The sequence below is a fragment of the Rhinolophus ferrumequinum genome, chromosome 19 (genome assembly GCF_004115265.2).
Source record: "Rhinolophus ferrumequinum isolate MPI-CBG mRhiFer1 chromosome 19, mRhiFer1_v1.p, whole genome shotgun sequence".
Taxonomy (NCBI): Eukaryota; Metazoa; Chordata; class Mammalia; order Chiroptera; family Rhinolophidae; genus Rhinolophus; species Rhinolophus ferrumequinum.
Genome location: NC_046302.1, coordinates 17,344,194 through 17,362,436, shown reverse-complemented (window position 1 = coordinate 17,362,436; position 18,243 = coordinate 17,344,194). Strand labels below are relative to the sequence as shown.

General features: G+C 36.6%; 1 protein-coding gene across 1 annotated transcript in view; it reads right to left on the bottom strand.

Moving 5' to 3' along the window:
* GREB1L (GREB1 like retinoic acid receptor coactivator) overlaps window positions 1-18,243 on the bottom strand; it is a 255,520-nt gene that overhangs the window by 39,732 nt on the left and 197,545 nt on the right. Inside the window, 2 exon segments of the mRNA XM_033087644.1 lie at window positions 1-37; window positions 1,923-2,103. Coding sequence (XP_032943535.1) covers window positions 1-37; window positions 1,923-2,103 — 218 coding nt within the window.

Below are 18,243 nucleotides of genomic sequence, written 5' to 3'. Positions count from 1 at the left end.
ACTAGGTTCACCATGTGATAAAGAGCCTGAAATGACACTGTAAAAATATTGAAAGTCACATTAAAACTTCCTAATTTAACTGATGAGACTCAGAAGCAGACATCAACAGGGAGGTAATGTTTTGGCTCTTATCTTTCTAGTTCTTTTTAATTGGGATGACTTTAAAATAAACAAACCAAACTTTAATTAGAATGTAATACCTCCCCATCCTTCGATTATTTTGAAAACAATCCTGGGTGTCACATCTTTCATCCATAAGCACTTCACTAGCTAGCTCTAAGACTCTTTAAAAAAAATATAACCATAATACCACTATTATACCTAAAAATTAACCACAATCCACAAGAATGGATGTGTGGATTTGGAGAGAACAATTGATTGGAAGGCCAAATTACACTCCTTACCAATTTCAGACAGATTTCAGGGATTTTTTCTTTTTCTTTTTCAGTTTGCACCTGATAGATATACCTCAAAGTGTAAATTCAATGATCCAAGCGAAGGACATCTAAATCTGTAGTTGAGATGGATCACTTTAGTTTGAAAGCTTACCTGAATAAGAGAGCGTCTCGGTCAAACATGATACTTGTCACCATGCAATATCTGAACCTCCAAAGAGAGGCCCCAAGTCTGCATGTGATCCTCACTGTATTAACACCACTCTCCTTCCTCCCTCGAGGCTGCTAGACTGTGGTGAGGACTCCTCCTACCCCTTCCCCATGAGGCAACATTTTCATCCCTCTGAATCCTTTTCAGTTGTGTGTCAATTTGGTGTACCAGGGTAGCCATGCAACCGCAAACCCAAATATACATGCCCTGGGGAATTAAATATAAAGAGATCCAATGCATAATCCTCAGAGCTATTTCCCCAAACTTTCAAAGACTAGATAGATATATAAGATCAGTGAGCTATTTCTGCTTATAGAATACTAGCAGTACTGAAGAGGATGTGGGCAAAATTTCTTTCCTTTTCTTCTTTCCTTTCCTCCCTCCCTTTTTCTCCTTCCCTTTCTCCCTTCCTCCCAGCCTTTCCTGAAAATCTAACCAGTTATGCAAGATTTTACTTATACCTACATATGGCTCTAGATTTTAGATTATGGAGTGCCAAACATGTTCTGGCTTCCAAACAAGTGCTTTTGCGATTCTGACATTTCTACTAAAGACCCAAACGCTTCCAGATTCCTAACCTCATTGTGTCCTGAAGAAAAGAAATCTGTAAGTACTTGATGATATGCAGTACGTGCGGACTACACCCCCCCCTTTAAACTATTTGCCCTATTAATCCATAGGAGCAAAGATAACGCCTATCAGATCATTACTATAATTTGATCTGGGAGCAAAACTGGCTCCCTTATGCCACACTTACTGTTCTTTCTTTAATAAACCCACGTGAGATAGTATATTCTCATGTTTAAACTGGTACATTGTGGAAGGTTTCAGATCTGCTCTTAGATCATTAAAGTGGCATCTCTACTGCTGTTAAAGGTGAGAGAAGAGCGAAAGGCAAGGAAAAAGAGAAATAGCAGGAAAGGAAAGAAGAGAAGAGAAGGAATAAAGAAAAAAGGAAAAGAATTGGGGAGGAGGAATGGTGGTGGAAAGGAAAGCAAATGGCCCTTCTGGGAGCTCATTAACCTCAACCGCCTTGTGGCCACTCTTTCTTTGAAACACTTGAGTTCCCCAATATGCTTAAGATCATATTTGTAACAGGAATGTGTAAATTCACCACAGTATATTTAAAACAAAATCAACATTAAAGCGGTAAGAAAAAGTGAAAGAGCACGGAAAGGGGAGGAACAAGTTATCAATAAGAAGGTGCCAAATGCCAGGGGCCCTGGGTTTTCAAATTATCACCTTTTAAATTATTTATTACATAACCACTGCTGCTGTAGAAGAAATACTGTATTTGCTCACTCTGAAGCAATCACCTCGTTAGTTCCACATGGCAGTTGTCATGAACGAGCACAAACAGTGTGTATGGGTTTTGTTTCACTCGTCTCATGAAAACTTCAAACTTGGTTTGAATCTCATTGTCTAGACGAACAACATATTTCTCTGCTCTCTGATAAGCTGTCCCATTTTCCTCCAGACCCAAGTCTACAAGGACACCTGCCAAGAAGAAAAAAAGTTTACATTTTTATATACATATATAAATGGGATCATCTTCAGTTCAATGTCAACTGCTACTGCGTACTAATCACATAGAGGTTTACAGAGCATATATTTTTCTTTTTTCGTGTTCCCCACCACAATTTTGAGGAGGAAATATCAGATTTCCTTTTCTTTAGAACATCCCATCCCACCCCCCACACCTCATACAAATGACAACAGAGAACAATCTGGTACATTAAGTAGAAGCAGTAGAATGTATGAGACCTCCATTGATTAAATTGTTTATGTATGAGATGCTGTTGTTAACAGCTACTACAGGCCCCTCAGAAGCAAAAATCTTTGAGCTACTGCTCTTGGCTAAATGAACATAATCACAGCCTTCCTTACTGCAAATTAAGCAATAAAACATATATAAAAAGGAAAAATGTGATGTCCAAAAATACCACAACTAGCTTATACGGTGTTTTAGTTACTACCCTGTTTCCCCGAAAATAAGACCTAGCCAGACAATCAGCTCTAATGCGTCTTTTGGAGCAAAAATTAATATAAGACCCAGTACTATATTATATTATATTACATTATGTTATATTATATTATATTATACCCAGTCTTATAGTAAAATAAGACCGGGTCTTATATTAATTTTTGCTCCAAAAGACGCATTAGAGCTGATTGTCTGGCTAGGTCTTATTTTCGGGGAAACAGTATTTTACTCATCTTTATACAGTGACATTCTGCACAGTATCTAGAGTATAGGAAGCCCTCAATGAATGTTGAATTATGTACCAAATTAATAAAATAAGCTAAATTACTAAAGATTCATATATTCTCAAAATATTAGAAACTGTGAAACTTTAGTACTATATCATTATTTCTGTCTATAATAAAATTACTTCTACATATAAACATCTAACATAGTTCTAGGCACATGAAACTGTTGTTCAGATAATTAATTATAACCCCAAATGCTCCTTTAAAATGAAGGACAAAATAGTAATTATGTGAAGTATGTGTTAACTATTGTGGTAAATATATCACAAACAAATCGTCACACTGTACACCTTAAGCTTATACAGTGTTATTTGTCAATTGTATCTCAATAAATTTGGGGGGGAAAGCCCAAAGAAAATAAGGGCACACAACCTCCTCCCCTCAAGACACTTAGCTGCATGGAGGGAAGGCTAAGTCCTCTGGGATGAGAGCCTTGTGACTTAAGTCCACAGCCCTATAAGCAGGAGAAGGAACCAGAAGACTGATTTGGCGGTTAGGTATGTAACATTTGGGGGTTAGATATGGTCCTTGAGGACCAGCCTTCAAGGGCTGAAGGATATCTATTAGAATCCACTACCAGCCACACCTACCAGTCCCAACCGTGTGAAAAAGAAATTAAGAAAACAAATTTTAAAAATAAAACAAAGAGACTTGAATGAATTATGCTGACTTAGTTTTATTTATCTAGGTTTTCTTTTAACATAAAACTTAGATCAGTTAACAACCATGTGCAATTAACATCCACTGCTATAATGCAAAGAGCTCTAAGTGGTATTTTTTTTTAAAAAAAGAAAAACTGTTTTACCATATGAAAAATTCATTCAATAAGGTGAACAGAAGGTAATTTTGCTTTCAAACATTTTTCATTAGGAGACTTTCCTCAGAGGTTGTTTTCAACTTCCATAAAAATGTAGTCAAATATTATGAATATTTCCAAAAGCAAGCAATCAAACATTTAATTTGGCAGGCATTCTGATTTTTTTTGAAACTAGATTGCTTGTAAAACTTATTCAACATTCAACAGTGACTTATTGAGCATATACTATGTATCAGGTACCATTTTAGATATTGTGCTAGGTCTGGGAATGTAGAGGAGAGCAGGACAAAGATCGTAATCTCATGGAGTTTATGATGGAAAAGATGGGTAATTTTGACAAGTGTCATAATGGGAGACAAAGTACTGTGGGTTCAAAGAGGTGAGCAGAGGCATAGAGAGAGGACCTACTTAATCTCGGGTGTTTGTTTCCTTATCTGTAAAATGGGGAGAATAGAACCAGGTTAAAATTAGTCTATATTTCCTAAGTTTATCCTTAGAAAATAAGCAGTGCAAGTTAAGGGCATCCTAATACCATATTTCCCCGAAAATAAGACCTAACCAGAAAATAAGCACTAGCATGATTTCTTAGGATGCTGGTGATATAAGCCCTACCCCAAAAATAAGCCCCAATTAAGATCGTCAGCCAGACGGATGCATTTAGTACGTCCGATGCAACACACGATGGATGCACTGAATCATAAAATAATAATAATATATAATATAAATAAAAATATTATTGACATTAATACTTAAGTAATAATATGTTATAATTAAGTATATGTAAATATCCAAGTGGGTGCCTTTGGACGAGAGGTAAACGCCTATGTAAACAGATGAACTCGAGACTTATTGCCGAATGACCGATCGGAGTACAGACACAATGCACGACTAACGTGCGTACTTGATAACAAACAGACGTGGTTGTGTCTAATATGAGTCTTCATAATTCAGTAAGTCATATGTTGTAATGGATGTACTTAACGCACTCGTGTGAAATAAAGAAGTATTTTCTGAATTTTGGTGTCTACAATTTTTGGTCGCTTTTGTGGGACCATCATTCTTAACTGTCATCATTTTTGTTGCCACTCCTGTCTCAGAAGTCTTCAATTAACACTTGATTTAATGGTAGATGTAAAGGGAATAATATTTTGACCCCCAGCTAAGATGAGTGCAAAAAGAAAGAGCTATTCCGTTGAGTACAAGAAAGGAATCCTGGAGGACTCCCGAGCCAAGAATCTTACAGCTTTCTGCAAAGAGAAGAAGTTGGATCTCTGAATGGTCCAAAAATGGTGAGCAGAGTATGATAACATCAGTCAACAGGTGGACAAGGGAAATGCTAAGAAGCGCAGTGTGGATCAGGTCAGCAACCATTATTTTCTAAGCTGGAAGACATCATCTGTGAAGGGATTGCTGACAGGAGAGCAAAGGCTTTGCTTGTGCGCAGGGCTGATATTCAAGCATTTGCCCTTGCAATGGCACCACAGTTAGAAATATCCCCAGAAGAATTCAAAGCATCACAACACTGGCTGAATGGCTTCCTTCAGCAATATGAACTGTCTCTAAGATCGACAACACTGTTCAAGCTGGAAGATACTGAAGTTATTAAATGTGCACTTGCATTCAAGTCCTTTGTTAATGGCATCGACTTTTCTAAATACCAACTCCCCAACATGATTGCTGTGGATGAAACTGCAGTGTTTATGGGTCAAGGATCTCCAATGACAATTGATCAGAGGGGTGGCTCGTCAATCTATATTCCCTCCACTCGTTACAAAAGTGCACGTTACCTGTATTTTGAGAATTCATCTGGATGAAAAGAAAGCATCACCTCTAATCATCACTAAGGGCAAGAAAGATAAGGTTGAACATGTTTCAGGTATTTACGTTCTTGAAACTGAAAAAGTCTGGTGCATACAAGCAGTTATAAGGAAGTGGATCGATTTAATGCTGCCACTTGTTTTGCGAGGTGGCCAAAAAGGTCTGCTAGTCTGGGATTCAGCCAGCACTCACTGCGTTAAAGACATGAAGAACTTCCTTGCAGAGAGAAGAACAGATCAAATAATGATTCCCGTAGGAATGACTGCCTATCTTCACTTCGGATATTGCAACAAACAAGCCATTCAAGGACCATTTGTGCATAGAAATCAATGACTACATTGAAAATAGAATGGAGAGAAATCAGCGTGGAAACTTTGTGAAGCTTAGCCTGCAAGAAGTCGTGACTTGGGTGAAAAATTCACGGGATAAAATCACTGACAGCTGTGTTGCCAATGCACTATGAGCAGGCTACGTGGACAAGACGTGCTCATTGAAGAAGAGCTCTATTGCTGGATACGAGAGATTGGGGCCAATGGTTCTATAGGAAATGGAGTCGCAAGAAATTAAAGACAGAATTCGGGGTTTGGAGAGTTGATGATGTTCCAGAAGAAGATGATGACATACTGTTTAAATAAATGTAGATTTTTGTACATGAATAAATGAATAAATGTAGATTGTTGTACATGAATAAATGTAAATTGTTGTACATGAAAAAATAAGAAAATAACCCCCCGAAAATAAGCCCTCATGCACCTTTTGGAGCAAAACTTAATATAAGACCCAGTTTTATTTTAGGGGGAAATACAGTACGTAAAGACCAAAATAATTCATAAAGAGGAAAAAATATATTGTGGACAATTGAGAGTTGACTGCACTTCAAAACAAATGAAATAAAGACCTTTGACAGGTCAACTTCATTCATGACCTAATGGAAAGACAAAGTTCCATGAATCTAAGAGGTTGTTCTTTTCAAGACATAACATAGTATATTAGTCCACAACTATACAGCCAGCTGTCTGTGCAGTGGTGAATTTGGGTTGGGAACAGGCACAGCAGAAGTAATTAAACGGTTTAATTCTACCTGGGCATTTTTAGTAGATGATCCTTACCCTTAAATTCTGTTTTAGACTTGCTTTTATTTTTAAGTTTGTTTCTTTCCTGGTTACAAAAGTGATAGATACTTATCTTGGAAAAACTGGAAAGTACACAGATATATTAAAAAAGAAATATTTATCTATAATTCTTTAACTCAAAAAAAGCCACTGTGGACATTTTTGTGCATTCCTTCTTGTTTTTGTTTCTATACATATTGTGCTAACTAGCTCATATTCTGTAATTGTATATCCTGATTTTTTTCACTTATAACTGTAAAATAAGAAACAAAATTATTATTATTTACTAATACGTCTCAGTAGAAACACAAAATAATACACAGATAAATAAATTAGTAAGAATATAGTTAGGTTGATGGATTCAAAATCAATGTATAAAAATTAGTTGCATTTCCATATACAGCAGCAGTTAGGACATGTATTTTAAAAGACATTTATAATAAAATAAAAAATATTAAGTATCTAGGAATAAATCCTATAAGAGGACACAACAACTGAATGTAATGAGTGATCCTGGACTGGATACTGGAACAGAAAAACGACATTAAGAGAAAGCCTGGTGAGGTCTTTAGCTGACAGTATTGTTCCAGGATTGATTTCCTGTTTGATAATTTACTGTGGGTATATATAAATTGTTAACTTTAAGGGAATCTGATGAAGAGCATACATAAACTCTATTATTTTAAAATAGCTTTATTGAGTTATAGTTCACATACAATTCACCCACTTATAATGTACAATTTGATGGCTTTTAGTATATTTACAGAGTTGTACAGCAGTCACCACAATCAATTATAGAACATTTCCATGACCTTTAAGTGAAGCCCCATATCAATTAACCATCATCCTTCAGTTCTCCACCTCAGTCCCTCAGCTCTAGGCAATCACCAATATACTTTGTTTCTTTGTAGGTTTATTCTGGAAATTGAATATAAATGGAATCATAGCAATATGTAATCTTGTGTGACGAGCTTCTTTCACTTGGAATAATATTTTCAAGTTTTATTCATACTGTTATCATGCATCAATATTTCATTTATTTTTATTGCTGTATAATATTTCACTGTATGGATATACCACATTTTGTTTATCAGTTGATGGACATTTGGATTGTTGCCACTTTTTGGCTATTATGACTAATGCTGCTATGAACATTTGTGTACAGGTTTTTGTGTGAACATGTTTCCACTTCTCTCTCATTTCATACCTACGAGTGGAATTACTGGATCATATGGTAACTCTATGTTTATCCATCAAGGAACTGCAAGATTATTTTCTAAAGTGGCTATGCCATTTACATTCCCATCAGCAATGTATAAGGTTCCAGTTTCTCCACATATTCAACAGCACTTGTTATTGTCTTTTTGGTTATAGCCATCCTAATGGGCGTGAAGTAGTATCTTATTGTGTTTTTGATTTTCATTTCTCCAACTGTCTAATGATGTAGAGCATCTTTTCATGCACTCATTGGTCATCTGTGTATCTTCTACGGATAAATGCCTATTCAGAGCCTTTACCCCTATCTTAATAGGGCTATTTGTCTTTTTATGATTGAGTTGTAATAGGTCTTCAGATATTGTAGACACAAGTCCCTTATCAGATATATGATTTGCAAATAATTACTCTCACTTTGTGAGTTCTCTTTTCACTTTCTGGTTAGCATCCTTGGAAGCATAAATGTTTTTAAATTTTGATGGTGTCTAGTTTTTATTGTTTCTGCTTTTGGAGTTGTATCTAAGAAATCAATGCTTAATCAAAGTCACAAAGATTTACATTGTCTTCTAAGAATGTGGTAATTTTAGCTCTTACATTTAGGTCTTTGATCTATGTTTAGTTACTTTTTCTTTGTGATGTAGGGGTTTAATGTCATTCTTTTGTATGTGGATATCCAGTTGCCCCAGCACCATTTGTTGAAAAGATTGTTCTTTCCCCATTGAATACTCTTGGCACCCTGGATGAAATTCAGTTGACTATACACAGGAGGGTTTCCTTCTGGAGTCTCTCAATTCTATTCCATCGATCTGTTCTTATGTCTGTTCTTATGGCAGTCCCACACTGCCTTGAATACTGTAGCTTTGTATTAAGTTTTAAAATGGGGAAGTGAGAGTCTTCCAATTTTGTGCTTCTTTTTAAAATATTGTTTTGGGTAATCTGGGTCCCTTGAATTTCCATATGAATTTTAGGATCAGCTTGTCAATTTCTGCAAAGAAGCCAGTTGGGCTTTTGATAGAGAGTGCGATGAATCTGTAGATCAGTTTGGGGAACACTGCCATACTAAAAATATTAATAAGTCTTCCAACTCGTGAACATAGGATGTCTTTGCATTTATTTAGGTCTTCTTTATTTCAACAATATTTTTCTAGTTTCCAGAGTATGAGTTTTACATTTCTTTTGTCAAATATTTTATTTTTGTTATAAAATAAAATATTTTATTCTTGTTAATGTTATTATAAATGGATTTATTTTCTGTATATCTAAAATTATTTTAAAATAAAAATTGTTTTTAAAAGCATGACCATATCAAATATTTGCAACTGAAACAAATATGTTGCTGATGGGAGTGTAAATAAAACCATCTTACGGGCAGCTGGGTGGATCAGTTGGTTAGAGTGCAGTGCTCATAACACCAACGTCGCCGGTTCAATTCCCACATGGGCCTGTGAGCTGCACCCTCCACAACTAGACTGAAAACAACGACTTGACTTGGAGCTGAGCTGTGCCCTCCACAACTAGATTGAAAAACAACAACATGACTTGGAGATGATGGGTCCTGGAAAAACACACTGTTCCCCAATAAAAATAAAAAATAAAATAAAACCATTTTAGAAAAACAAATTAGCATTATTTAGCAAAGTTGAAAATGTATATAACCTATGCCCCAACAATTCCACTCCCAGAGAAACTCTTGGATATGTGTACCTGCACTGTTTAAAATAGTGAAAAACTAGAAACAACCTAAATATCCATCAGTAGTAAAAATGATTTTTAAAAATGTGTGGTATATTCATATTGAATACTAAACAGCAGGAAAATGAATGAATTATAGCTACCCACAACAACTGCAACAATATCAGGAATGTAATGTGGAATGTAAAAAGCAAATTAAAGATGAATGCAGAGAGTGTGGTTCCACTTACAAAAACGTTTAAAGTATATGAAATTAAATAATATATTGTTTAGAAGTTATGCATTATGCCAAACTACAAGTAAAATAAAGAAATACCGTGTTTCCCCGAAAATAAGACCTAGCCGTACCATCAGCTAGTCTTTTGGAGCAAAAATTACTATAAGACCCGGTCTTATTTTACTTATAGTAAAATATATAATATACGATATGATACAATATAACATAATATCGGGTCTTATAATAATTTTTGCTCCAAAAGACGCATTAGAGCTGATTATCTGTCTAGGTCTTATTTTGGGCGAAACACGGTAATAAACACCAATTCAGGATAATGGTTACTTTTGAAAGAAGAGGAATATTAGCATTAGGGAGGGGAAAAGAGCCTTTAATGTTTCTTATTTTGGTGGGTACATGAGTGTTCATTTTGTTGTGATTTTTAATACTTTTTATAAATTTTATCTATTCAATATTTAATTTAAAATTTCTTAAAAGGGGGAACGTAAATGTCTATCCATGTTCTAGAAACTATTTGAAAACATTAATAACTATATTAAATTGTACCTGATAGATATATCATCAACGAATAGTAACTATTTTCCCTTCACTTTCTATTTTGAATACAACAGAAAATTTAAAGAGTAGTGTAATAAATACATATATATACAATTAAATTTGTTTTACCAATTGTTAGTACTGCGCTACATTTGCTTTTTCTCTTTATTACTTTTTATTTATTGTTGTTGTAGTTGCTATTATTGATGAATAATTTGGAAGTAACATATCATAATATTCACCCATAAATACTTCAATTTATATTTCATAAGAGCAAAGGCATTCGCTTACACAACTACAGTATCATTATAGCTAAGGAATTGAGCTCTAATACACAGCCCACATTTGAGTTTCACTAATTGTCCCAAAGCTGTGTGTGTGTGTGTTTTTTTTTTTTTTTTTTTTTTAGGTCTAGGATCTAATAAAGAATTAAGCACTGCACTTGGTTACCGTGTTTCTTTATTCTCCATAATTAAAACAGCCTCCTTCTCCCACCTTTTAAAAAAAAATTTGTTTTTTTCCATTGATATTTTTAAAAATTCAGGCTAATTATTTTGTTGACTGGCAAAGAATCTGAATTTTTCTGGAAGTGTCCTTATGATTAGACTTGGGTTAAACACTTTTCATAATTATACCTCATGCATGACATTGTGTATTTCTCCTTACTCATAATGACAACCTATCACATAAATGCAGATGGCAAAGTTTGATTATTGATTATGGTTGTGTCTGTTGCCAGATCTCTCCATTGTAAAAATACATTTTCCTTTCTGTAAGTTTTAATATGTGGGATGATACTTTGAAACTGCATGAATATTTGTTCCCAAATGACATTTTACTCAATGGATTTAGTATGACAAGTATCACTGATGATATTTGTCAGAATAAATGATTACATTGGTAGTGCAATATAGGGATTCTCTAGTTCTATAATTTTCCTACATTTATTAGATGGTACTCTTTTGTAAACAAAGGCTTGCTCCCCCACCCATTATGTCTCCTGCCCCCCCTTTTTATAGTGTTACTAAGAACTCATGGTTTAAAAAAAAAATAAATAAGTTACAATCCACTGCCATCATTTCTTTTGATACTCAAAATTACCAAATTTGGCCAGTAAAATCCCCTTCAAGCAGGCTGTTATGCTCTTTTGACATGTCCCCATCAATCTTTGAGTACTTTCTCTTTTTCTGGCACAAGTTATTCCTAACTGTTCCCACTTCAGGGCTGGGACAGTGAAGTATGGTATTTATAAGCCAAGATCTGGATGCTAAATGTTCACATCGATACTGAGAAGTCACTGTTTTTAAGACCTTTCAGTGGAGAGAGCTAGGGAACATTTAATTTTTTTCAAGTTATGAGTTCATCTTTTTATCTCCAATTTAAATCTAAAAGGAATATTTAAAGCTCCCTTTTGTGTGAGAAATCTTGTATTCAACAACATTAAATATTTACCCATTTACTCTATCCTATGATATACACAACATAATTTTAATATCAACACCATTCCCAGCAACATAATGATTAAAATTCGAGATTTATTTGCAATTCTTTTTGCCCTTAGGATCGTACAATAAGAAAACTGTGCTCAAAAAAGTACTTAATCAATTATTTTCGGTATGTGATTGTGTTATTAATTTAATACGCAGTCAGGTTCATTTATTTCTGTTTGCATTCAATATTAACTTTCTTTCCCATCAATTTTTTGAATGTGTAACTTACTTATAAGGATCAAAACTCAAAACTATATAAAAAATTATACTCATCCCATCCCTAGCTCTTCCATCCCATATAGATAAACTTTTTCATTAGTTTCTGGTTTAGACTTCATGTTTTATTTTGTTTTTCAAAAATATGCACAGAGCTGTGAAATATGAAAACGGTCAGAAGTGCTGAGAAATGGCTTTTCTGAGAAAGGTCATTTTTCTGTGTTCTTGATAATTTATCACAGTTCTATAGGATTAAATAAAAGTTTATATTCCAATAAACCATGAGCAAATCTGTCACATTTTTCCAATCAAGAAAAATTGGACATCAGCAGTGTCCACCTGGGGTAGTAATGGTGGCACCGAGAGATTCAGGGCCATGTCTATATATATCCTAAATCTTACTTTTGATATGAATGGAAACTTAGGAGGCACTCCTAAGAGGAGTAACTCCTCTTTTTTTTTATGACATCTTGGAACTTATTGAGTTCTAGAACAAAGCCAGCGGTGGTTGGGAATCACTGTGTTTCCTAAAGGTGATTAATCTGAACCTTGGGGAGCTGCCACAGGTGGTGCCCCACTTGTGGACATCTTCCACAGAAGTAACCAACTCAAAAGGTCTCTGGAGAGAAACTTCTTGGACAGACAAGGACTCCAAACGTGTAGCCATTGTGCCCCCTTTTTCTTTACTGAAGGCTACAGAATCCAGTTGGGCTTTAGGAAAATTTGAGCCTTAGCCTGTAGTCCTCTTTATGAGATTAGAGAAAAATACCATGTCCTTTGAGGCCATTTCTCTAAAAACTTTAAGGAGGAACAGCAACTTTTCAACCATCTAAGGGCCTTGACGGGGTATAAAAACAAGAACACGCACACCACGTCCACAATACCCATGAGCACCGTGTCAAAGACCTTTCCACAATAGCTGAAAGGCTGAATGAATGGCCAGACCCCATCACTAGGAACTAACTGTTCTGGATGTCAAGTAAAACTGATAATGACCAGGAAAATCTAAACGATCATTAAAGATGATCCAGTACTCATCAATGCCCCGCTACCCTGCCTGTTTATTTGGAGAGAACACTATGTTTTCTGGCTTGTACATTCTTATCCCTTGATGTTTTTTAATAAAGAATTTTATTTCTAAATTTTTAATTTCTAATTTTTATTTCTTATTCTTCTCATCAAGAAGATATCCCAAAGAAAAATAAAACTACTGTCAGTTTTAGCTGTTCATCTTCATTGTGGATCGAGTTATTAGGTTGGTGCAAAAGTAACTGTGGTTTTTGCAATTATTTTTAACCTTTTAAACCACAATTACTTTTGCACCAACCTAATAATTTCTCCAAAGGTATGGTATGCAAAAATATTCTAATGCTTAAAAGGATATGAAAATCAAGAAAATTTTAAAGCATGAGACATGCTGAGTTTTTAAGTATTGTGATAATAATGGGTATTCCTTCACCCAGGCAATCTCTTTTCAGCAAATAAATAATCTAGAAATTGAAATCGCTGGTTAAAATTCCTGCTAATTACCCTGAGTGCCCACTGCATAGGCGGTCCTTTTTACTTCTGGTGGCCCAGCTGGCTCCCTTTTGTCCTTTCAGTAGGGGAGAGTTCTTGATCTGGGTTTGGTGAGACCTGTCTCTGTGTGTGTAGTACTGTGCTGTTTGTTTGGGTCAGGAGCCACACGAGATCTGCACAGAACAGCATTTTGAACACCGAGACACAACTTCAGAGCCCTGTGTGATTGACAGAGAGACCTGGTAGATAGACATCTAAGGCCTCCACTCTTGGCCGGTGTAGATTTCTGAAACATGGTTTTGATGACTAAATTTGTTTTTGCCAGAGAACTACCCAATCTTAAAGTACTTCTATGCCTTCCTTGTAAAATAGCTTTTAACTTAAAATTCAATTCAACAAAATGTTACAAAAAATTCAGTTCAGTAAATATTGACTCATTGTGTGCTGAGACAGGACAGAGATGTTCCCTGAATATTTCACTTTCTAGTTGAAGAGAAAGAGCATTAATAAACACACAGCCACAACACGGTGTTGAGTGCCACGGTGGGAGAACTAGTTGCAGGGTACAGGTGAGCACCAGCGTGTGAGCTGAGGAAGAAAGTCTGGGAAACAGTGTGTTTTGGAAGCCAAAGAAACTGCAGTGTTGAAAAGGAAGGAATGGAGGTTACCTGTGTTGTCAAGAGTTCAGATAAGGGCTGAAAAGGTCACTGGTAACATTGGTGACAGTCCTGTAAAGGAGGGGGTGGGGAGTGGAGGCCAGTTTCCAGGGTGTTGAGGAGCGGCTGGGAGATGAGGAAATGGAGATAACTAACAGCTCTCAGTAAATCTGGCAGTTAACTAGGGAAGGATGAGTTGGAGGGTTAGGTAGGATTAACACAGGCTTGTTTTATTTTTGAGAGAGGGGGGTAGGTTTAAACAAACAGAATGAGACCCAGGAGAGAAAGAAGTTGAAAGTGGCAATGAGAAAAGAAATAATACTGGGATGCCAAAAAAAAAAAATATATATATATATATATATATTTTTTTTTAATGTATATATATACACACACACACACATGACTTGTATTCATCTTTTTGTTATCGGTATATATTGAGTATTACAATTTTAACACAATTTTTTCCTTTCTTAAAATGTGTATACAATTTTTTGGCACCCTCTCTAGTGTGAGTTCCATGAGAAGGAAGAGAAGTGGCAGTTAGAACAAGGTGGGAGAATAAGGCTTAAACAGAGGAGGGCAGCTCTTTCATTGATCAAGAGGAAAGGGAGAAAGATGGATGTGTATACATTCATGTTTCTAGATTTGGGAGGAAGAAGTTTTTATTTGAAGTTTGCTTCTTCTGGAGGTGGGAGCAGAGAGAAGTTTGTGGCATGATCATTTGCTAAGAGAGAAGGATAAGGTCAGAATTTTGAGTGAGTGACATGGAGTCTGCAATCACCTCTGTGGAGAATGGGAAAGAGATCCAACTAAAGAACCAAAAAAGAATTTATGATGGTATCAGTTGGAAAGATTGATTCCTGCCCCCACCCCCGCCACAGTGTATGTAGCAAAGGAGTCTGTGGTCTGATATTGAAGATATAAGAATTAATGATTCCAGGATCCAACAGGGTCTGGCTATGACTGAGGAGGAGCCCAAGTGAAGGTGCTTGAGGATAAGGAGCTTCAGGTACTGAGAAGCTAGAGTATTGGCTGGGTTGCCCACCTGGCTAGGAAGTACCTACAGCTGATGGTAGGTTGGGAGGCAGAGAAGACTGTAAGCCAGGTGCCAACACCTTCTATAAACCAGGGGTGGGCACTGGGCAACTAACTAGTGATGTAGTTGGAAACTGACTTGAAGAATGCTAACTTTAGGTACTAGTTCAGCTATATTTGTACGAAGGAATCTCTGGTCCGTATTCCACCTCAGGGCAGAGTGGTTTCCTAATACTTTCTTCCTTGGGACCCCCTTCCCTGCCACCTTTGTCACTGCCCGATAAGTACTGTCTTTTTTTCCTGCTTAAATTTTAGGTGACTGACTAGGAGGTATAAGGTTTATGAGACCAAGAAAATATATTTTAGAATGTGAAAATGCCTTCCTCCATCTTTTCACTTCCCTTTCTAACCTCCACCACCGCCTTGACATTTCCTTATGTCCACTGGGATAGAATAATCTATCTACATCTCGCAGACATGGTTCTTTCATAATCTCTCTGGTTCTTTCATAATCAGGCATGTGTTGAGGCATCACATTTGTGTCATTCCACTGAGCATGATAAAACTTCCTTGACTGGATGCTGCCAGATGTGCTCCCCTTTGCTGGGGGCTCCCACCTGCACCATTTGAAAAGCAGGGAGGAGGAAAATATGCCATGCCACTAACACTTCCTGTTTTCATCCCACTCACCTTGAATTGAAAGTGGCTTGTATTTTGATTGCACTGATACCCTAGTATTCTAATTTATAGAATGTGGGGACTCCTGAATTAAAAGAATTATGCTACAATAACTTTTTTTTTCAATGACACTAAAACAAAAGCATTTCCTGTAGTCTAATTCCTTAAGCTGCTTTTCCACCAATCACTCCAGCAGTTCCAAGTCCATTTTGGGAAAAATTACAAATGTTTAACCCATTTCATTCCCCCCACCCCTCGCCCCAAGTTCTTGCCACAACCTTTTATTTTGTTTTCATTTTCTCCTTGCCTCCCTTCTTTAATTAGAATGTAGCTGAAGTATCAAGTGCTTTGCCTTACTGCTGGGTCTGCAGCAACGTGATGGTTTCTATTTTCACCTTTTTCTTTCAGCCACACAAGGGCTGCCAAGGATGTGGCCTTTCCGCCCTGGCTGCTTCTCCCTGCCTGGTGCTTTCGCTGGCAGGCTGGCTGCTGAAATGCTGCCTTTAGGGAAAGGCAAATGGAGGCAGAAAGCAGAGCACTTGAACATTGTTTCTCCCTCTGACTGTCCCTCCTCCTCCTCCTCCCTCAAGCCCTCCATTCAAACTTTAGTTGAGCACCTGTTGCTCCCAGGCCCGAAAGACACACCACATCAGGCATTAGGCAAACAGAGATGAAAAAATCAGTTCTTGTCCCCAAGATACTGCCCTCTGTGACCTTAGGCAAATGAAGGTCTCCTTGATTTACATGACAAATACGAGGAAACCGAGTCAGAGGATTTCTTGAGAACCTTTTCTGTTTTCATAGCTGCGCTTTTTAAAGAGTTGTTTTAGTGGATAATCTCCTGCTAACTATTTACTCTTCTCTGGATAACTTCTCTTTACACCTTAACACACTTATAGTCCTTTCTGTTCTACTTTTCAATTATTACGTGTTCCAATAATATGAAGGTATTTAAATATCAAAGCAAATAAATCTTGGTGTTATGCTATGGAATATTATACATGCATCAAGAATGATGCTTACAAAAGCTTTTAATATAGGAAGATGTGCAAACTATAATGTCAAGTGAAAAAAGAGACACAGGCTGAGAAGAAAGCGTGGACCATTAGGTATTAAGTCATTTCTTAAGGCCTAGGTTTTAAACAGTGGTTATCCTTGAAATGTGAGATTATAAATGTTTAAATGTTTCTACTTTGTTTCTTTTATTTTTCAAAATAAAGAATAACATAACTATGTTTTTTTCTGTAATAAAAGTGAATACAATTATTTTTAAATATATAGAAGCAATTGTTTTTGCAGCAAAAAATTCAGCATGTATGGCAAAGCCAGATGTAAATAATTTTTAAAATATGCTTTGCCTTGAATTTTCCAAATTTGTCCATAAAGCTGATTTTTCTGGATTCCAAGCTTATGTAACTAGTCAAATTCTGGTACTTTTCTGAGGAGTGATAATCTTAAAATACTCACTTTCGAAAAATCTGAGTCATTAGGAGAAGGGAAAAAGAAGGACCTATATAATTTTTTCATCAAAAATGCAAGGTTTCATTTAGGGTCTTGCATTTATTAAGAGAGGTGAAAGTACAGGTCATCAAGAGGTTATTTCAGGAAAAGGCTCTGCAGAGAGCACAACTGCTGACCATGGGTGATTTCACCACTTGAAACAGGTGCTATGATGCATTTGCTCAAGCACGATTTTTTCAGGTCACAACCTCAGGAAGGCCACAATACCAACTGGTGCAAGTAAAACACCTATAAGAGAAGGTTCTCCCTCCAGTTATGGAGGTGGAAAATCCATAAGCAACGAGGCATCTGGTTAATGGTTGGTGTGACGAAAGCCCATCCATTTCCCTCAACGGAGAGGGGCAGAATGAAAATGCAGAAATGGCTAGTAGCTGTGGGAAGCTAGAACTCACTCTGGTTTCTGGGAGAGCTGTAACACAAGGCTTTGATCTTTTCTGGCTAATCACCTATAAGCCAATCCAATAGGTTTTGGTCACAGGTCAATGGGTCATTTTGTAACTTGTCATTCAGAATTTTAGCGGCTAAAAAGAAGATTGCACCATTAACCAGGCTCTTGGGCCTCCAGAAAGCATGGACCTTACATGTGTCAATCATAGCAACTAAGAAATGTTAAAGAGACAAAAATCTATTGACAGTCAGCTCATTTGGCCCATGGAAATGACAACAAAAGATTTCATACAGAGCTACCCCAAGTGTGGTCCTCTGGCCAGCAGCACTGGTGTCTCCTGGGAGCTTGTTAAAAATGCAGAAGCTGGAGTCCACCCAGAACCAATGATGGGGAATCTGCATTTTAATAAGACCCCCAGGTGATCCGTATGAACACTAC